General features: G+C 47.7%; 1 protein-coding gene across 1 annotated transcript in view; it reads right to left on the bottom strand.

The window, feature by feature from the left end:
* Positions 1–22,414, bottom strand: part of TRIO (trio Rho guanine nucleotide exchange factor) — a 5,246,815-nt gene that overhangs the window by 4,325,101 nt on the left and 899,300 nt on the right. The window contains exon 7 of the mRNA XM_086965300.1: positions 3,667–3,858. Coding sequence (XP_086821426.1) covers positions 3,667–3,858 — 192 coding nt within the window. The remainder of the gene's footprint in view (positions 1–3,666; positions 3,859–22,414) is intronic.

The raw sequence follows: 22,414 nt of genomic DNA, 5'->3' as shown, positions 1-22,414 counted from the left end.
TAGTTAGACATCTCATAATTGACTTGATGTCCACTAAATAACTAAATTGGCTGACCACACTTACAGAGCCGGGATAATCGACTCCTAGGTTTGCAGGAGTGTCCTGCTCACGCAGGGCACCCTCACACTTTAAACCAATCACCCTCCCTTCAAGACTATGACCTGACTCTAGGGGCACCAGTGCTATCAACATGGGACTCTAGTCCCAAATTCTTCCTAGCCCTCTAGACTTCTAGGGTCTCTCTATCAAGGGCCAACTGTCCTTGCCTGAGCTTGAGTCTAACTCTCTCAAGTTTCATCAGGTGGTATTCCCTCTCTAAAGAGTCCTCCCTCTTGCTAGAAATGGAGGTCCCTATGGAATTTACAGAAGCATTGGAATTGGCAGAGGAGGACCTAGACCACCCCTGTATCCTCTGCACCCTTCCAGGAAGGACAAAGGTGGACCTACCTCTACAAAGGTGGACCTACCTCTAGGGACACTCTGTTTCATCTGTACTCTTCCCTGGGGGATCAGAATTCACCAAGGGAAGACATCAGACTCCTCCTGGTCATGCTCAGAATTAGGGTTACTAGAGGTAACACCTCCTAGCCCATCTTCTGGAGCATCCCACCCACTTTGTCCTGTTTCTCTGACCTATCAGAATTCTGGTGGTCATCTAGGATCAGCAGCTCTAAGAGATGCTTAGTGGTGGGGTTACTACCAGTCTTCAACTTTCTAGAGGTACACAGGGTCCTTAATTCCTGAAACCTAATGCCACTGTATCTAGAGGACTGGGACCCATTGGATTCCATAGGTAAAGACATGGTATCTAGGTGTATTGTGGTGTTGCACCTACCTACCCCAGAGGAAACTAAACTTCCTAAGATTGTAGAGAGGGTTGTGCTAGACCCTTAACAACTAATCTAAAAGTCCAGTAGAACTTACATGTCCAAAAAAATATTATATGTTTCCTAATGCTAGTGATGGTTTTTCAATTAATCCAGACCTAGATTAGCTGGTAAAACAATGTAGGCTTAGATCTGCACACCACGAAAGTCTGGAACTGGGAATATAGGGGGGCTCCCTAGGGGAGCCCCCTAGTACATGGGATCCTACATCCAACACTGGAATTGGTGTTGGGGTAGGATTCCATCATGCTGGATACCAAACATGACCAGTTTCGGTGCAGCCAATATATAGTTAGACATCTCGTAATTGACTTGAAGTCCACTATATGTATAAAATGCCTGACCACACTTACAAAGCCGAGAGAATCGACTCCTATGTTTGTAGGGGGTGTCCTGCTCATGCAAGGCACCCTCACAATTTAAACCAAGAACCCTGCCTTCAGGCTTGAATGGCCTACCTTAGGGGTGACTTATAAGTTTTAAGTGCAGTGACCTCAGACATAAGGACATTTATATCTGTTGTGAGTGGTAATAGTACCAGCTCACACAGGCTGCAATGGCAGGCCTGTAGTCACAGTTTGAGTGGTCTCTCATAGGTGGCATAATACATGCTGCAGCCCATGGGAGACGCCTGGTGTACCTATGCACTGGGTACCTTAGTACCATATACTAAGGACTTAGAAGGGTACACCAGTAGCCAATTAGGGAGGTACCAAAGTACTTACCAAGTCCAATTTAGGGAGAGAGCACAGTGACTGGGGTCCTGATTAGCACGAGCCCGGTCAGACTAGTCAGAAAAGGAGTGACACTAACAAAAAGTGGGAGTAACCATAAAAGCAAACCCTACTTTGCTACAACACAGATACACCATATCATTGCACAACACAAAATGCCATTTAACAAAATTACACTCCATGACACATAATCCTACTCCACATAATTCCAGTACACACAATACCACATAATTACTAGCCACATAATTTCAGCAGCACACCATGTCACATAATTCCACTACACAAATCCACACCACATAATTCCACTCCACACACCAACTTCACTTCAGAACACATGAGCAAAAGACATTGTCTATTTACAACTCCAATAGCTCTAACCCTTGTGTTTTTCTTAGCTCTGGAAACCTCTGTGATGAATTAAAAGTTGTTACAGCTACAGATTGCTCTGCTAAGCACTCTGCCCAAGCCCTGCAAGCTGTTCAGATGCTTCTTACACAAGCACATCTATGCAGCATTGTACAAATTGTATTTATTTTTCGCTCTTGCGTAACAATCAGCTATCTTGAAAATATAAATAAAAGTTTTCAAATAGTATGCCAAAATAGCAGCCACTGCATAACAAAATAAGTGCACACAAAGACACACATAATCAGAAAACATATACATTTGATTTCTTAGACAAGATAGGAACCTTACATTGTTGACTGTGTAACCAGTAGGCTTATGTTTTAATCCAGACTCTCTCACTTTACTACATTGTGTAATTTTGGGAAAATATGGCAATCTTCATTAATGTGAATCCAATCTGAATAGTCTGAAGTTGTGAAATAAACAGAATCGCTCCACTCACATGGGCACCTTGTGGCATACCTGGATGTTTAGTTTGACATACAACACCACACAATTCCTAACCACACAGTTCACAAAAACACAATTCAACACCCAAGATAATTACACTCCACATAATACCACTCAACGCAACATGATTTAATGCCACATAATTACACTCTTCTCTATACCAGATAAATACACCCCACATAAAACCTATGTCGCATAGCAACAATCCCCATAAATACACTCCACATCATGCCACACAATTCCAATCAGCATAATTTCACTCAATGCCACACAGTTCCACACCACACAATTCAACACCACACATTTCCATTCCACACCACATAGTTAAGCAACAAACCACAATTCAACTCAACAACACAATTACACAGCACACCACATATATCCAAACCACTCCACAGAATTCCACATCAGGACACAATATTGAAAGCACACCACATAATTAAAATCCATTACATACCTCTCCATAACACAAAATGCCAATCAACATACTTACACTCCCCAGTAAGTACCACAAACTTACTATTCACATAATTGCCCTGGACACCATGCCAAATAATTCCACTACACAAATCCACTCCATACCACATTATTTGTCTAGCTATTCTGTGCAGCTCTCACCCCTATCTATCCACCATGACACATAATTCCACAAGACAAATCCACTCCTCACCACACACAATTCCACAACTATCAATTCCAATCCAACCTACATAATTCCACTCCAAACCACATACATACATACATCCACTCTACTTCAAACCAAAACACATGGGTAAAAGACATTGTCATTTACAATGCCAATAGCTCTAACTCTATCAAATGCGAGACCAATTAGCATTGACACTGCTGGGTTAGAAAAATCAGTGGCACAAAACAAACGACTAGGAACACAAATAGAAACTGTTGTATTAATCACAACGATTTAACTGCCATAGTTATCACATAGAGCTTTTCAGAGATATGCCAACAGCAGACTCACTCAAATGCCAATTACGGAATAGATTCTGCAAGAAGGGAAAGAAGGGTTTTAGTGCTAAAAATGACTTATCGGGAGAAAAAGCACACTGCAGAAGGGCTCAATGATCACGTCAATGGCACACCAATGTATTTGGAAATGACAAATCAGCATAAGAACCAGAGAATGTTTAAAAACCTCCCTAGGTCACAAGTTCATCAACATACTAACCTGCTCCGCTTTCTGATGGAACACAGCAGACATTTCCAATAAAGTGCTTCGTTCATCAAGTGCTGCAGCAAATGCTTTCCACTCCTGCTCCAAAAGACCGGAAATCTGTTCTATCTGCTGAGAGGCATAGTGGCCAGATTCAACAAGACGGCTGGCTACCGACATGATTCGATTTACATTGACATACACATTCTGTCAAAGAGAAAGGAAGTTACAATATAAACAATTTCAATAAAATGCAGACACATGAATCTGAAGTAACTAAATATTCAGTTTCACAATTATAAATCCAGCTCCTTCAGCTGGAGTCCCTAGCGGCTTCTATTAGTTTTGCCAAAGCCAAACATACAAATTATCTCTTTGCTTTCATGTCACAAATTACATTAAGAAAGGCTTCTTTTCTGTTTACAGATATCAAGTGACACCAACGAAGCTTTAAACAAGGGGGATAACATACACATTTTTCTTCACGAGGTAGGTAAACACCTACAGTATTTATTCTCCAAGGACTCAGACTGCAATCTGTTATACCAGCATGTTCTTTTTTGTTTTGTGCATAATTTTACTACAGAGTCTAAAAAAATTATGAGTGTAGGGTCCCACTCAAGGCTAAAGAGTGGGCCCCTTGATCTGCAATTCTCTTCATTCCTCCGTCGTGCTACTTTTTCAGACCTTCCATTCTGTCATTCTGTATTTCCAGTAGAATTATGTACATGGCATTAACAATTTTATCATACCGGCACCTGACATGTTCCGTTCGCAGGACTTTTTCAAGGCTAAAAGAATGTATTCTACTACCATACATCCTGTACTAGGAGCATTCAGTAAATCCATCGACAATCAAATCCCCTGTGACTGCAAAGCAGAGTTATTGTGCCAATCATAAATCCCCTGTGACTGCAAAGCAGAGTTATTGTGCGTCCTTGAATGAAAACATCAGCGAGTCAGTGGCGTAACAAAACCTTAGGGAGCCCCCCTGAAAGGTGCGATGAAGGGGCCCTGCTCACCTACATGCAATCTATGTCCCTCACCTTTCACCTTTTGTAGGAGAGTAGGGTCTGCTATCCTATGGTCACCCCAATTTTTGCTTTTTGCTTCACTGGTTTTCAAATTAATGTGGCTGTGGGCCTGCTAATCAGACCCACAGCCTGTTGTTCTCTCTCTAAATTCACAGACATGTACTATAGGTACATAACCAATTTGGTACTGGACACCTTGTCAGCCCCTAGGAGGTTGGTTATACCTCTGCAATTTAGGGGCTTCCTTCTTACCTTGCCCATGATATTCCCCTTGCATGACACTTAGGCCAGAACAAGACGTGAGACAGCTTGTCCCTCACTTTCACTGGCCTCATATGTCAGAAAATGTCAAGGAGTTTTGTCGCTCCTGTGTCACTTGCCAAGCCAGTGGTAAGTCAGGTGGCACAACAAAGGCCCCCCTGATACCACTACCTGTGGTGGGGGTACCCTTTGAAAGAGTTGGAATTGACATTGTGGGTCCCATGGATCCACAAACAGCATCTGGGCACAGATTTATACTGGTGGTAGTGGATCATGCCACCAGGTATCCAGAGGCAATTCCCCTGAGGACCACAACAACACCTGTTGTGGCAAGGGCCCTTCTTGCAGTTTTCTCAAGAGTGGGCTTTCCAAAGGAGGTTCTTTCAGACAGAGGTACCAACTTCATGTCTGGATACTTAAAAGCAATGTGAAAAGAGTGTGGAGTAAACTATAAGTTTACCACACCCTATCAATCCTCAGTGCAATGGGCTTGTTGAAAGGTTCAACAAGACCCTCAAGGGAATGATAAAAGGAGTACCAGAGAAGCTTAGGCGGAAATGGGACACCCTTTTACCCTGCATGCTCTTTGCTTACGGAGAGGTCCCACAGAAGGGGGTTGGCTACAGCCCTTTTGAACTTTTGTTTGGCCACCCTGTGAGGTGTCCATTGTGTCTGGTGAAGGAAGAATGGGAGTTACCTCTCAAAAAGCCTAAGCTAGATGTTGTGGACTATGTACTTGGTCTCCGCTCCAGGATGGCTGAGTACATGGAGAGAACATCCAAAAACCTGGAGGCCAGCCAAGAATTACAGAAAGCTTGGCATGACCAAAAGGCTGTTCTGGTTGAGTTCCAGCCAGGACAGAAGGTGTGGGTGTTAGAGCCAGTGGCCCCAGCAGCTCTCCAAGACAAATGGTCTGGTCCCTACACCATACTGGAGAAAAAGGGAGAAGTCACCTATGTGGTTGACTTTGGCACCCCTAGGAGCCCCCACAGGGTGCTCCATGTAAACAGATTTAAAGCATTTGTTGACGGAGGACATGAGCTTGCTCATCGCCACCGATGGGGAACAGGAGGAAGAGAGTGACCCTCTCCCAGACTTGTTGTCCCAGAACCATGATGATGGTTCAGTGGATGGAGTAGCCTTGGCAGGCAGCCTCACTGACCATCAACAGATGAACTGCAGACAGGTGTTGCAGGCCCAAAGACATATGTTTTCTCTCACACCCAGTCAAACTAACTGGTGCACCCATGAGCTGGACACTGGTGACAGTCTGCCTGTCAAGAATAAAATCTACAGGCAACCTGACCATGTCAGGGATTGTATAAAGGCTGAGGTGCAGAAAATGCTTGAACTTGGAGTGATTGAGCCATCAGAGAGCCCATGGGCCAGCCCAGTAGTCCTTGTGCCAAAACCCCATACCAAAGATGGAAAGAGAGAAATGAGGTTTTGTGTGGACTACAGAGGTCTCAATGCTGTCACTAGGACAGATGCTCATCCCATTCCAAGGGCAGATGAGCTCATTGATAAGTTGGCTTCTGCCAAATTTCTGAGCACATTTGATTTGACAGCTGGCTATTGGCAAATCAGGTTAGCTGAAGAGTCTAAAGCCAAAACAGCATTCTCTACCCCTAGTGGACATTATCAGTTTGTGGTGATGCCCTTTGGTTTGAAGAATGCACCTGCCACCTTCCAAAGGTTGGTGAATCAAGTCCTTGCTGGGTTGGATGACTTTTGTGCAACATATCTCAATGATATTGCTGTCTTTAGCTCCACCTGGGAGGATCACCTGATCCACCTGAAGAAGGTTCTGGAGGCCCTGCAAAAGGCAGGCTTGACTATCAAGGCTACCAAGTGCCAGATAGGGCAGCGCAAGGTTGTGTACCTGGGCCACCTAGTAGGTGGGGGTCAGGTTCAACCACTGGAGAGTAAGATCCAGACCATACAGGACTGGGCTCCTCCAACTACCCAGACACAAGTCAGAGCCTTCTTGGGCCTGACTGGGTATTACAGGAAGTTTGTAAAGAACTATGGGTCCATTGTGACACCATTAAATGACTTGACATCAAAGAAGATGCCCAAAAAAGGTTCAGTGGACAGTTAGCTGTCAAAAGGCATTTGATGACCTGAAGAAAGCCATGTGCTCTGCACCTATCCTGAAGAGCCCTGCCTACTCCAAACAGTTCATTGTTCAAACAGATGCTTCTGAGTTGGGGGTGGGAGCTGTGCTTTCACAACTTAATGTAGATGGTCAAGACCAGCCCATTGCTTTTATTAGCAGAAGGCTGACCCCCAGGGAGAAACGTTGGTCAGCTATTGAGAGGGAGGCCTTTGCTGTGGTTTGGGCCCTGAAGAAGTTGAGACCATACTTGTTTGGCACTCACTTCCTAATTCAGACAGACCATAGGCCCCTCCTGTGGCTAAATCAGATGAAGGGTGAAAACCCCAAACTACTCAGGTGGTCCATTTCCCTACAGGGGATGGACTTTACAGTGGAACACCGCCCAGGGACTGACCATGGTAATGCAGGTATTTCCACTTAGAACATGAAGACTTATCTGGTCAAGGTTAAGCTAAATGTCCCTGCGTTTGGGGGGGGGGGGGGTGGGGGGTTGTGTAGGAGAGTAGGGTCTGCTATCCTATGGTCACCCCAATTTTTGCTTTTTGCTTCACTGGTTTTCGACTTAATGTGGCTGTGGGCCTGCTAATCAGACCCACAGCCTGCTGTTTTCTCTCTAAATTCACAGACATGTACTATAGGTACATAACCAATTTGGTACTGGACACCTTGTCAGCCCCTATACAGTGCACCATAGGTGCCAAGGGCATAGGTGCATCCAAGGCCTACCAGGGGCTGCAGCATATCTTTTGCCACCCCTGGCTGGTTCTTAAATTGACAACTGGTTGATCACTCAGCTGGGGCAAGGTGGTGTAATCACCCCTTGCTTAGATATAGCATATCTATATCTAAACCTATATCTGGACACATATAAACCTATAAGTCACTCCTATGGCAGGCCTTATCAATCCTGGAGGCAGAGTGCTTGGTTTTACGTGAGATGGTTCTCTAGCATGAGCTGAGCCTGTCTGCAGCTGTCGGGAACAACTCCCTTAGCTGTTCCAGGATAATGCCATACCATATACTCTTAAGTGCATTATAATCCCTCGCGGTTATGTGCTAACTTTGGTTTGGCTTTATCCAAACATGTCGTGTAAGGTGTCATATGATTTGGAAGACTATCCCCTCGACAGTCCTGTCGACGGGGATAGCATTCCACCCTTCTAGAGGGAGAAGACGTGTTACTTTATTAAAACGCGGTTAATCCTACCCAGAGCCTCAGCATCACAAAATAGATGCTGCTGCCACCGACACAAGTCTGACCTCCTGCTGCTGACCGAAACTTGGCAGAGGAGGCCTGGACAAAGGGTTTCCTGTCGCGGGGAGGTGCTACATCAAACCAGACAGGAGATAGTGTATTGGGGCAGGGAGGGCTGAAAGAAACTAGACAGTGCCTGGGGCGCACAAGGCTTCCCCTTGCATAATCCGGTCAAACAGGTTCTGGGGCACACCAGCCCCAGTCCCAGCGCGACCCTGGACAAAGGGAAAGGGGTGTAACCACCCCCTTCCTGGGTCCCTCCCATAGGAGGGACCTAGCAGGTAATCCAGGCCCCTAGATTGGTATAAGAATGGGAGCAGTGCCAACGCACTCAGATTATCCTGACTGAAACTTATGAAACGAAACTCTGGACCCTTCGACATCCTACCCGACGTAGAAGACTGAAGAATCTCCTTTGTGGTCAAGGAGTGACCACCCTGTGCAAACAGGCACCATTGGCACCTCGACGTTTGCTTTGTTGCAGTTCCCGCCGGAACTCGAGCAACAGAGATTGACAAGACCCAGTGTGCCTGCCTTCTAACAGCCCGATCCACAGTCCCTGCAGAGCTGAGACCCATGGAGGTGACCTGAAGCATGGGGCCGGCCATCTTTGAAAGACCACGAGGCGCTGACATTGCAGTTCCCGAGGCTCCCTCGAAGCTGTGCATTGGAGTTTGAGAAGCCCCAGCCCTGAGCCACTCTGGCACCGAAGCTCACCCCTCTACACTCACTGAGTGCTGTGTGGGGCCCTTCTGCATCTTTTGGCTCAACGCGTTGGTCCGGTCGCTTGCCCGTTGGCTAGCGGCCCCAGCACCGGCGAACCTTTGAATTTAACTTGTGAGTCTGGTTGCTCCAGACTTGCCCTCTCTCCCCTGAAAAGGAGCACCCGCTCTGACCCTCCTGGTCCGAGTAAAGGGCGATCTTCGAATCCTGCATGGGTTGCTTTTGCCAAGGTTTGTCTGCTCCAATCCGGAAGCCAACACCGCCGACAGCGAGAGCCTTTGTGGGACAGCTCATGATCCACTCCTGGACATCCTCGGTGCCCCAGAGTCCACGTTGCAGCAGAGACAAGCTTCACAACATCGACCTGATTGCGCCAGACATTGCCTGGTTCCTTCCTGGTTCCACCCTGGTCACTGCTGAGTGACCCAGACTCTGTCCCCTCTGCTTTCAGGTCATCTACATCTTCGATCCACCCTTGGATCGCACCGGACACTTCTCTTCTGGCCGCCTGCAGCATCTTCATCTCCAGGCTCCATAGATCTACACGATGAAAGCCGACACTACTTTGCACCTGTGCACCCGCTTCCTGTGGGTGAGGTAACTCTTGAACGCCGGTGCTCCTGTATTGGTATACACCTCTAGTGTCTAAGTCTAAAGTTTTGTCCTTCTAGGTCAGTCGGAAAACTCTTAAAACAGTAACTTTGTAACTTTTACGCACCATTGACTTTGCATTGGTGCATACGTGTGTTTTAAGCGCTGCACCCGATTCCGGCGGGCTTTTCCCGACTTCAGCATTGCTAGTCCCGATTGCTCCCAGCGATTCCCCAGGCCCTAGGCCTGGCCACTGTTCGATTAGTGATACTTATACCACTATTTTAGTATATGGTTTGCGTGGCCCCTGGGCCTCATCCATAATTGTGCAACTTTGTATGTTTAACTGTGCTTTTGTTTAAACGCTTGTGCTTCTAGACTCATAAAGAGTATAGAGGATTATTCTAGTAATAAATACATATATTTTTATAATATATAACTTGTGTGGTGTCCTTTCATTTGATATTACAGGATTGTGATTGGTAAAACAGTTGCTTAACACAACCTCTTGAGTTAAGCCTTTAAGGCTGCTTAGTCCATGCTACCCTTAGGATAGCTTGTCTATAAGGTTGACTTACAACCAGACACCATAAGGGATTGTTTGGACTGATACAAGGTGCACCCTGAATTGGAGACATCATATATCAGGCCAACTTCTCACACTTTTGCAAGGACTTTCAGAACTGCACAACATATAGACACTTTCAGCAGAACTATTCCCAATTTACACAAATCTTCAGGCTGTGGATTGAGATTGTGTTGCATCTCTGGTGAAAAAAGGTCTGCAGGCTGCACACACTAAATGGCATCAACCAGACTGGGTGCTAACCCGGGGGTTGTAGGTATGTTAGTGATAAAATAAAGAGAGGCATCTTAGACAAATTACTATTGTCCTTAGTGTATACAATGCTAGGGCTGGCAGAGAGGAAATTAGAAGATCTAAAAAGATCTTTTGAAAATCAATTAATCAGAAAGCTTATGCAAATGTAAAAAACAGTAAGCCAATCCAACAAGCTTTATTCAACGACAAGTCATAAAAGCACACAACATACTCTATAAAACACAATACAAATACAAAGTTTTAAAACCATGATTTGGTACTTCAGATCTTGGGCCGGATCGGTAAGAAAAATAGAACCGATTAAGAAAACTATAAAATGCTGAAACATAAAAACAATTAAAATTCATTATATAAATTGGGACTAGGGTACGCAATACAATCACAGACAGTAAGAACATGTTCATGTGTTACATATGTACTAATTTAGATTAAAAGGAACTGATAAAATCTTTAAAGTGCATAAAGTGCCTTTGACCGAATAGCCCAGGCCCAACCCAGAAATGTTGCTACTGCGATAGCAATTGGATCTGAGGTGTTTGTGTGCAATATTCTTTGTGCGTCTTCGCTCCTTCTGGTGCTCAATGGCCTGCAAATTGTAGTCAGCCACAATCGGTGCAGAGATTTATATGCAGGGCAGACAAACAACAAGTGGGTTAATGACTCCAGCTGTGCCTTACAAGCGGGACATGCGCTATCCCCCTCCGCGACCCATCTTGCTGTGTAAGATTTAACTGGTAAAGAACCTAACCGGAACAGAAAATACAATTTCTGATCGTGATGTTTAGTTATTGTGTCCCAATACTGCTCCAGGCATGAGGATGGTTTAGATTCGATTAATCTGCCCGTGAGTGAGAACGTGTCACCATTTCTGTAGATATTGTGGGCCACCAGATCCCAGTATTTCTCTTTTAGGATATCTTTAGATGGGAAGGAAGCACCTGAGGGGTTTTCCCAGATTGTTGCCATGTCCATATTTACTAGAGATGCTCTAACCTCCCATAACCATTTCAGTTTAAGAAAGCAGTCAGCGGAGGAGGAGCTTCGCCGGCAACCAAGATGGCCGCGTGAGCTCGGAGCTCCGAAGACCTCCCGATCCTCCGCAATAATCCTGTGACCCATCCTGTCCCACGGTAGTGGGAATCGATTGCTAAGCCGGTCCTGAGGCGGCACCCGCTTTCGGAATGAAAATCGGACATTCCTAGACTCAGTTAGCTCGACAGACCCCGGAGGCTCCGCCCGCGTCGCTGGCGACCGTAGTAGGGTACAGCGGTGTCTCCACATGGTACCTCCCTGCCTACGCTTCGTCTTCCCGATGGGTGCTTCTGATCCTTGAGCGCCTTGCTGTGCGGCCTCAACCCAGGACTTTGGAGATATCACCATGTGCATTGTGCATACTACACTGGACCTTTTCGCCCCTGGTGTCCCCCCGTCCCGAGAGTGCCAACATGGCGGGCAAGGGTGGCTCGGACGCAGGCAAGTCTCAGCGGCTCAACAGGAAACCATCCCAGTCCCAGTCCACCATTCCGGAGCGATTCTCCCAGTCTAAGGGATCACCGGTACTGGCAGGTCGTACTAAGGACTCGAGAAGGGATGAATCACCGGACGACTCCGAGATAACACTTCGGGACGTTATGGGAGCGATAACGGGGGTGAAGACGGAGATGCACACTCTCCGCGAGGAACTGTCCAGCAAGGTTGACTCCCTGAAGATTGAGTTAAACCTCATCAGGACCGACCTCGGGAAAACTAATGACCGGGTGAAATCGCTGGATCTCAAAACTTCCAGCCTGGTCACTGATGTGTCCGATATACAGCTAGAGGTGCGCAACCTGAAAATGGCTAATGGTATGCTGGCGCGTCGACTGGACGAGTTCGAGGGTCGCGCACGGCGCCAAAACGTTCGCATCACCGGAGTACCGGAAAAGGCCGAGGAGGACTCGACTGAGCTCTTTGTGGAAGAACTGGTGGTTAAGAACTTGGCACCGGGGGGCCTGAGTAAGTTCTTTTCGGTGGAAAGGGCCCACAGGATCCCGGGTGGGCCGCCGAAATCGGGTGCCTCCCCTCGCCCCATAATCGCAAGGCTGTTCAACTACAGGGACAGAGACTCTATCCTGCAAGCATCGAGGACTGCGGGCCCTCTCCGCTTCCAGAACTCTGATGTGAACTTCTTCCCGGATTTCACCCAGGCTGTCCAGAAAAAGCGCCAGAGCTTTACGGGGGTGAAACGGAGACTGAGGGAAATGGGCCTGCGTTACTCCATGCTCTATCCTGCCAAGCTTCGCATCGAGCGTGACCACCGGACCTTCTTCTTTGACTTCCCGGATGAGGTGGGACACTGGCTTGATACCCTGCCCCAGGAACGACATGAGCCGACCGTCCAGACGGAGGAGACCACCGGAGGCGCGGAAGCACAGGAATAATTGTCTGGTTACTTGCTTTCCGAGAGCTGGGTTGCCGTGGGGGGCTTCGGCCTTTGACATTGCTGCTGTTAGTTTGACTCGTTTTGTAATTAATATGGGGGATGACGGGGGGGGATGGGATGCCTCCTTTCTCCTCTGTGGGCTTCTTGTAGGTTAGTTAAGGGGCGACAGGCACACTGCTAGTTGGGGTGGATTTTAGTCTAATGCAGGGGTGCAGGGTGGCGGGTAGTTGGGGTGTGTTTTTTCGACCTCTTTCTTTGTTTCACTCTTTGTTCTGGCTGAGGTACTATTGGACTGATATGTTATTGCTGTGGGCGCCATTGTGGGTGGGGGAAGGGGTGCGGATCGTCCTTGATGATGGGGGGTAAATCTCTTAATTTGTTGAGCTGGAATGTGAACGGGCTGGGGGACCGTATTAAGAGGGGTGTTGTGTTGCAGATGCTCAAGCGCTGCTCGCCTGATGTTGTTTTTCTACAAGAGACCCACTTGGTGGGTCATGCCTGTAAGGCTTTGAATAGACGTGGATACAAAATGGTGGCACATTCAGGGTTCTCCTCGGGTTCCAGAGGGGTGGGCATCATGGTGCGCACGTCCCTCCCGTTGGAGGTGGAGTCTGTACTTACTGATGAAAGGGGCAGATACGTGGCGGTGGCGGGCAAGTGGGAGGGCCGCACGCTAGTTTTGGTTTCGGTTTATGTTCCCCCGGGGCTGCAGGAAACTACTTTCAGGGACCTGGGAGGCGCCATTTTAGGTCTCCCCGAGGGATTGTTGCTGGTGGGTGGCGACTTCAACTCTGTAGTCTCGGGGGACTTGGACCGCTTTCCATCCAGGGATCTCCGCCCTTCCCAGTCTTGGCTGCCTGATTTTCTGAGTTCCATGGGGATGGTTGATGGCTGGAGATTGTTACACCCTACCCAGCGGCAGTACACTTTCCTCTCGGGTGCCCACGGTAGCCTTTCTAGAATAGACTACGTCCTCACCCCGGCTGCCCAGGCGCAGTCTGTGTCCACCGCGCGTCTCTTAGCTAGGGGCATTTCGGATCATTCCCCGGTCTGGGTCTCTTTTGACTTCCAGATACCCGCGTCTTCGCGCTTGGCTCCCATTAACCCGTGGTACTTCCGCGATCCGAAGACCAGGGCCCTCCTGACTAAAGCTATGGACCGGTACTTCGCCGAGAATACTGGCTCCGTTGACTCCGCAGTCTCCCTTTGGGAGGCCTTTAAAACTGTGCTTCGTGGCGAGGCCTTCTCCCTTATTGCGGAGGCTCGCCGCCGCCGGGATGAGGACGTGGTGCGGCTGGAATCCGATCTCGCTGACCTGAGCGCCCAACTGGCGCTAGGCCCGTCTCCCGACTTATTTCACGCTCTCTCCCTCAAACAGTCCGAACTCCGGGCGACCGCCACTGACGCGGCGAAAGCCTTGAGCAGGGAACAGCAGGGCAGGATATATGACTCGGGTGATAAGGCGGGCAAGCTCTTGGCGTGGCTGGATAGACGGGAGCTGGCGTCCCGGGTGGTCCCAGAGCTGGTGGGTGAGGATGGCTTATCCCTGACGGACCCGGCGGCTATAGTTGGGTCCTTCGCTGAATACTTCGAAGGGGTATATACCTCCGCGAATCCTCTCCCAGAGTCTGCTTTGGCCTCCTTTCTGGAGGGCATCGACCTTCCCTGCCTCTCGGATCTCGAACGAGATGACATGGATCGGGACCTGTCTGTTGATGAGGTAGCCTTGGCGATCCGTTCGCTACGCTCCGGCAAAGCACCGGGACCCAACGGTATCCCGGTCGAGCTTTATAAACTCAAGGCCGACGCGCTGGCTGCACCATTGCTAAATATGTTCCTTGAAGCCCGCGAGACGGGAGAACTCCCCCTCGACCAGCGACTCGCCACCATTGTGGTGATCCACAAGGAGGGAAAACCGCGTGATTTGTGCCGGTCCTATAGACCCATCTCGCTTCTGAACGCCGAACCCAAGATCCTGGCCAAACTTTTGGCCAACCGGCTGGTGGGAGTTATCACGGACTTGGTTCACCCGGACCAGTCCGGCTTCATACCGCACCGGAACACGGCACTCAACTTGAGGAGGCTTCACGCGGTCATGGCACGCGCTCACCTGCTTCGTGAACCTGCGGTTCTCGCCTCTCTTGACGCCACTATGGCTTTCGACTCGCTGGAGTGGAACTACCTGTGGGCAGTCCTAGCCAAGTTGGGGTTTGGGCCCACTTACATCGGATGGGTCCGGCTGCTGTGTTCTGCACCGTTGGCTAATGTGACCGTCGATGGTCGGCTGTCGGCCTCCTTTGCGCTGCACAGAGGCACCAGGCAAGGTTGTCTGCTCTCGCCGCTCCTGTTCGCCCTGGCACTGGAACCCCTGGCGGCTTGGATCAGGACACACCCTGATGTCTCCGGGATTACGTGGTCACCTGGCTTTGAGGACCGAGTGTCGCTTTACGCGGACGACATCCTCTTGTATCTCACCTCTCCTTGCCGCTCGCTTATTGTGGTTTTCGACCTGCTGGGGACCTTCGGGACTCATTCCGGCTTGGTGATCAACTGGTCTAAATCCTCACTATACACGTTGTGTGGAGACACTCCGCGCCTCCCCCGTGGGTGCTCAATACAGATAGCCCAGCAGGGCTTTCGGTACCTGGGCATTTATGTGTCGCGAGACCCCCGAGCCCGATACTCACACAACCTTCTACCACCGCTGGCGCGTTTACGCAGGGACGTCGAGGGATGGAAGAAGCTACCGATCTCCCTAATGGGCAGGGCTGCATTATTCAAAATGATGGCGCTACCTCGCTTCCTCTACGCTTTGCAGAACACCCAGGATCCGGTCCCGGCCAAATACTTTGGAGAGGTCGAATCCCTGCAGCGAGCACTGTTGTGGGATGGTAGGCCACGAATCTCGTTGCTCAAGCTGACCATACCGTGCTACGACGGGGGTATCGCCCTGCCGGATATGCGACGCTACTACTGGGCGTCCCAGCTTGCGGCTATCAACCACGGCCTCTATGGCCCAGCGGCCAGCCCGGGCTACGCCATGGATCGGTGGCTCGTGAACGACGGGAACTATTATAGAGCATTGTACTCCAGGTCCTTGGACCGGAAGTTGACGGGGCCCACCAAAACGATGGTGCACATATGGCGCTCGGTCACTGATACCCTGGGCTGGAAAGATAGGGTTACCATGGCCACCCCCTTATATGACTCGGACATACTGGGAAAGCTGTGGAAAACTAAGGGTTTCGACCGATGGGACACCATTGGGATATCTAAGGTTGGGGACATGATGGCAAGGAGGAGGATCAAGTTGTTTGACGTGCTACAGTCTGAGTTCCAGCTGGCGGCGACGGAATATTTCCGACACGCCCAGCTTAATCATGCCCTCTCCCCTCACATATCGGAAGGAGAGGCGATCCCAGAGTCATCACCCCTGGAGGACCGGGTGCTGGACGGCCACATGCCGGACAGCGCTATCTCCCTGACGTACAAAAAGCTCATCAATGTGAGAGTGGATTTGCTTGAACGATTGAGAATGCACTGGGTGAATGATGGTATAGAGATGGACGACGAGGAGTGGCAATCAGCGGTCTCCTCCCCCAGGGAGGTGGCCATATCAGCACGACTCCGCCTGGTTCAGTTGAAAATACTACACAGGGTGTATGTCACCGGCCCTAGACTCATACATATGGGACTTTCCACGGACGGCGTGTGTCGGAGGGGTTGTGGTATGCTTGCTACTTTCCTGCACATCATATGGGAATGTCCTGGAGTTGCCCGGTATTGGACACGAGTGCATGAGGTGATGGAAGAAGTGACTGGAGTGGCCCTACCGGCTGAGGCCCGGCGATGCCTCCTCAATGTTTGGTGTCCGAATGATTACAGTGTAGCCCAGACCCGTTGGGTCACCCTGGGTAACATGGTGGCCAAGAGGGCCATCGCCCAGAAATGGGGTGCGCCTGCTCCTCCCTCACTCAGTTTATGGGAAACCAATATGGACTGGTGCATGCTGCGTGAAAAGACAGTGTAAGTGGCCAGGGGCAAGCCTAAAATGTGGAGGTCTGTGTGGGGAGCCTGGAACTCCTATAGAGGTGACATTTGCGACCCTCCAGTAGAGATTGACTCTAAAGTCCAGCCTTCCCCGTAGAGCCCCTTCCCGTAATTCCAGATAGGTTATCCTGATGTGTTACCCCCCACGTGCCTTACTGTTGTCACTGTTATTGTGTGCTGTCTTGGGTGTGCGGCCCTCGACCCCCTCCCGCTACGCAAATCCACTACTTCTGTACTGTCCTCAGCCTTTCTTTTTTCTCTTTGACTCTCTTTCGTGCCTGGCGCACACTTCTTTCTTTTAGCCTTTTTTGAGGCTTTCTTGTTCTTTGGTTTATTTATTACTAAGTTCAATGCTATTGAAAATTAAACCTGATTGCTTCTGCGTACAGTATTGTACACGATTTTACCTGCTTCCTTCTATGCTGCCTGGCCTCCGGGATGTATGGCTGAATAGCGGTGTACTTTTTCTACAAATAAAGGTTTTCCAAAAAAAAAAAAAAAAAGAAAGCAGTCAGCACTAATTTGATCTTTTAGGCCTGCGGCGTAGGTTGCCAGTTTTGGGGTGCACCAAATTCTACGCCAATATAATATAGGGCGCAGTCTAGCTATATCAGCCAGCGCTTTCCTGCCTAAGTCGTACAGCAGTGGGCGTATTGGGGTCTTTGTGGGAGGCTTGTAACCTTGCGTAAAAACCTATTTTCAGCGGCTGTTAGCTTTGGCATCTTCTCAAACCCCCAGAGTTCGGCTCCGTATAGGGTGGAACTGACCACCACTTTCATATTATATATTTGGAGCACCGGGCTAGCTGGTTTTGTCAGCGAGGTGTTGAATTCAGTTTGTAAAACTCCTAAAAACACTAAGCACTGACAAGCTCAATAATTTGTTTTAGGATTTGGGGACATGGCAGGCAGAAACCTTGAGGTTTTTTATTAAATCATAAACACGTATTTGAAGATGTTGGTGCCTCTGTCTGAGACAGCCAGGCTATCTGATAGGCATATTTCTAAACCCTGGTTTAGTTTGTCCATTTATCACCAAAGGGAGATATGTAGAACAGCAGAAAGAAGGTGGAGGAATAGAGAATTTGAGGAAGACAGAGCTTGCTGTTGGAAGAACCTACAGCTCCATTTGGAACTGGAAAAGGCGAACGTATTATATTACTACACTAGTGGAAGCCATAACATCGTGCTGCTAGGAGTTCAATTCGCTTACTCATCTATCAGGCCTCTTCCTGATGGCATTGCCTTCACAGAGTTTGGTGACCAACTGGGACTCTTGCTTTTCAACACAAGATTATGAACCAGCACAAAATATGAATATTATCTAGTCAGGAATTCATTTTTTTTCCTCCCTATCTAACTGGATGAGGCACTGTTGGGACCCTGCCCAGCAGCATGTTATGGTATCTGCCCATGGTATGGCAAGAGGGTGTGGTCTCACAATAGATTAAAATAACTGTTATGACTCCCCACCTTCAAAAAAGTAGGTCTGCCCATGGATGACTGACAATTTTAGACCAAGTTCATATTTGCCGGTATTAACTTAGCATGTACTCTCTTCCAGATTTCCTACAGTCTTTCAGTTCCAAATGGTCCTTTTTGCCTTTTCAGTGCTTCGGTGCCACTTTTTTTCTTGTCTACTATATTCAGCCCGGGTCAGACAGATACCTTTATTACCAGGAATTTTCGGATCAGAATTTCAACTAGCAGTGTGTCACTCCAGGCTTCTGGTTTCTTTGCCATCTCTGGCTAGTATACAGCTGGGCAACTCTACTGCTGATTACCATTTCACTCCAGAACCATTTGTAGTGGTAAGTTCGACGACGCAATCTTGAAGGTCAGAAATTAGACTGCCATCATCCTGAGGCTTGGTGCTGCCTCTTCTTGTAAATCAGGAGTCATGTGCCATTTTAGAGTGAGGGTTGTAGTATTCTATTGTTATTGTATTCTATCCCCTCATGTCTGACAATAGAGAGAGCAAATAATAGCTTCTTGATGGGATGAGAGTAAGTAAACCAACTTTCAGCGGCAGAAAAAATGAAATATCACAAAATGGAGTGGCTATTCGATCTAAGTCTCTGTTTTCTTGGCCAGAGTTCCTTATGGCAGCATCATGAACCAACTCTACCGTTAAGAACCTGAGAGTCTATACTAGCCATCAACACTCTTTAGTTCCCAAAATTAGGACAGAAGAGAAAGGTTTAGTCCAGACTGACCAGAAATCTTCTTCCATTTTTGGGCTCAGTGAAAAGGGCTGCATTTATGAGGGTTATCATTTTATTTTGTATGCACTATGGCAGTGGCCTTCATGTCAAGATAACTGCTAGACAGATTTACATGTTTCAGATGGCTAAAGACCAAACTATGTGATTGATTTACAGAGTGAAGAATCCACATTATGCTGTGCTCCATAGAATTAAGAATACTATGTCTGGCTCATAGAGCTATTTGTTACAAAGGCATTTGGTGCCTTAAAAAGTAATTAGAAGATACTGCCCCTGAAGACATTTACGATATTCAGCTTAAATGAGACCTATCTCTCAGAGATACTGTAAAAGTAATTCCAGTGGAGCCTTCTTTGCAATCTTCCTGGTTTCTCTTTGTTACATATTGCCTTTGGATAACTAGGTAACTGAGAAAATATTAAAAACCAGCCATTTCAAGAAAATGTATAGCTAAGGATAAGTTACTGCTCTACTGGGTGATACGGTTCTTTGTGCAGTGGCCAACGCTCTACATACATACACATTCTCCGTAATAAAACACCAGAATGTTAATCTATATTTGTAATAGGACATGCCCACTTTTCTCCTTTGTGTTGTACTCCTCTGCAGATTTTCCCTGGTCATAGCTATTAAAACCCATTTGTGTCTTCTACTAATATTCTAACTCGTGGCCTCTATTTACTCTCTCCTTCACGTCTTCCATGTCCTATGATTCTTCACTCCCTTTCTCTGTCTTTTAACTTACTCCCCGCCTCTGGCCTTTCTTCCATGATTTCTTTTGTCATGTCTTCTCTACTGGGTTTTCTGTCTTTTCCCCCTTCCATATTACTCGTCTCAGTGTCATGTGTTTTCTTCTCTCAACTCTCCCTCTCTGTCTAGTGTCTCTATCCTCACTGCTACCTTTCCCTATCAGTTATTTCTTGATTACATATGTGTCTCTTTATTACCTGTTTCACCCTTCTCGCCACTCTTGCTCAGCTATCTCTCACTCATAATTATCATTTAATGACCTCTCTTCTACCTCTTCTCCAACCTGTCTCTTTATATAGTGCATGTCCCTTTATCAACTAGCTATTTCGCCCCACCCCCTCTCTTCTCTTTCTAACTTGTCTCTATCACCATACTCTCCCCATCTCCCCACTCTCTCTGCATCTCTCTCAGTTCTTTCTCATCTGTATCTGTCTCTTGATTTACTTTGCTCTCTCTCTCTCTCTGCAATGTCTTGGTCACGTGTCTCTTCATCATGACCACCATCACTTCTCCCCTCTTTCTCTCTCTCTGCAGCCCCATTCTCATCTGTCTGTTGCTTAATCAACTCTTTTAGCTTTTCACTTTCTCACCTCTCTCTCTCTCTAACCTGTTGTCTCTTTCTCATTGCTCTGTTTTGTGATTATTTTAGGCATATTGCATTTTTGACTGCCTCTTTATAACCTTCTCATGCCACCATATTTACCTCTCTGGGTTGTCTTGCACCTCTTTTCATCTGTCTCAAGCGCCTGTATCCTCCCTACCTCGGGTTGTCTCCTCTACTCTGCAGTCCTTTTTTCACTTCTCTCTCTTAATCACCAATCTATCCCGCTCATCTTTATTCCCCGACTAGCCCTTCTCTCTCTCCCATGCCCTCAGCTGGGTGTCCTTCAAGCTGTCTCTTTCCCATATGCCTCTATATCTTTATCACCTCTCCCACACAAATCTCTCCTTCCAGATCTCTCAGCTGTTTTTAACTTATCTTCCTCCCAACAACTGTCTCTCTCTTTCTCAACTGTCTTTCTTTCTTAATGTTCTAGCTCTATCACTTCTCTCCACTTCTATCTTTAACTGTCTCTCACTTGTCTGCTATCTCTCTCACATCTGTCTCCTCGACCCTTTTTTTTCCTCAGTTGTCCTCTATAACATGGCTGTCTCTTTACCAACCCCAATCTCTCTCACTCTCTTTCTCTCTCTCAGCCATTTATTTTCTTCTCACAGTCTCTATTGTACCTTTTTAACTGGCCTCCCCTCTAAGGCTCTCCATGGTGTTTCACCTGTCTATCACTCACACACCAGTCTCTTTGGTCTCTCTACCCTGTCCCTTTCTCACCTGCCTGCTTTTTTATTACCTCTCTACTCTCATTCTGGCATCTGTCTCTTGCCTGTTTGTCTCACACCTGTCTCCTCTCGCATCTTCCTTTTGCTCATCCTACCACGTCTCCACCTCTCTCTGTAACCTATTCCTTATTACCCCACACTAATTATCGCAGTTCTCTCTGTCTCTTTCTCCCTCTCTCCTTTAGCCCATGTAAGATTCTATTTCTCGTTTGCCTTTCTCCTTCCCTGTGGTGCCTTTCCCCTCTCTCACCCTGAGCTCTGCAGAGGTTTCCTTCCTCACTGATATAAAGAGACATGGAGGCGCGCTTTACCGATGGCCTTCCCCGCCAAAAACCATTCATTGCGCACATTTATGTGTGACTTTCACTGTGTTGAGAATCCCATCCTGGGCAGCAGGCTTCAGCCAGGCGGCAGCTGCTGTGCTGTTTACTGCAGCCTTTGCAAGAAGGATTCGAAAGTGGATGGTGCCCCCCTCCAGAGTAAGGGTACATGCGGGCCCCCCGCACCGCGGGGCGTCGGGGGCCTGTGTTATGCTCCTGCAGCATGCATCTATCTGACTGCCAACCGCCCCTCAAGTATGTCGATACAGTAGTGCCTCAAACCATGTGCTCCTTAAATTGGTATTTGCAGGACCATGATAATCCCGTCCCTCCTAACCGCTCACGGATGCCGAAAATCCGACTTTCGACGTACTTAATGGGCCATAAAAGATGATGTGGCTTAACGGCTAGGGTGGTTGACTTTGAAGCTTGGGAACCAGGTTCGAGTCTGGCGGGAGGTTCAAATATCCTGTGATTCAGGGCAAATCACTCAATCTCCCTGGGCCTAAAAAAAAAAAAAGAATGTGTCGGTCTGTAATGCAACTGGTGCACTGATACTTTCGAGTCAAGTTTGCACTATATAAAACTGCAACAAAAAAACTCTGCTTTGCAGTCACAAGGGATTTATGATTTTAGAGGGATTAAATGGATGCTCTTTGTACACAACGTATAGTAGTAGAATACATTATTTTAGTCTTATAAAGCCCTGTGGACAAAACGTGTCTGCTTCTGCTATGGTGTAATTGTTCATGCCATGTACAGAATTGGGTCTAAAACATATAGACTGGACTCAACTGAACATCGATTATATATAGAGGCTTATCAAAGATTTAAT

This window comes from Lissotriton vulgaris, chromosome 4_1 (genome assembly GCF_964263255.1).
Source record: "Lissotriton vulgaris chromosome 4_1, aLisVul1.2, whole genome shotgun sequence".
Classification (NCBI taxonomy): Eukaryota; Metazoa; Chordata; class Amphibia; order Caudata; family Salamandridae; genus Lissotriton; species Lissotriton vulgaris.
This window is presented reverse-complemented; position numbering and strand designations above follow the sequence as displayed.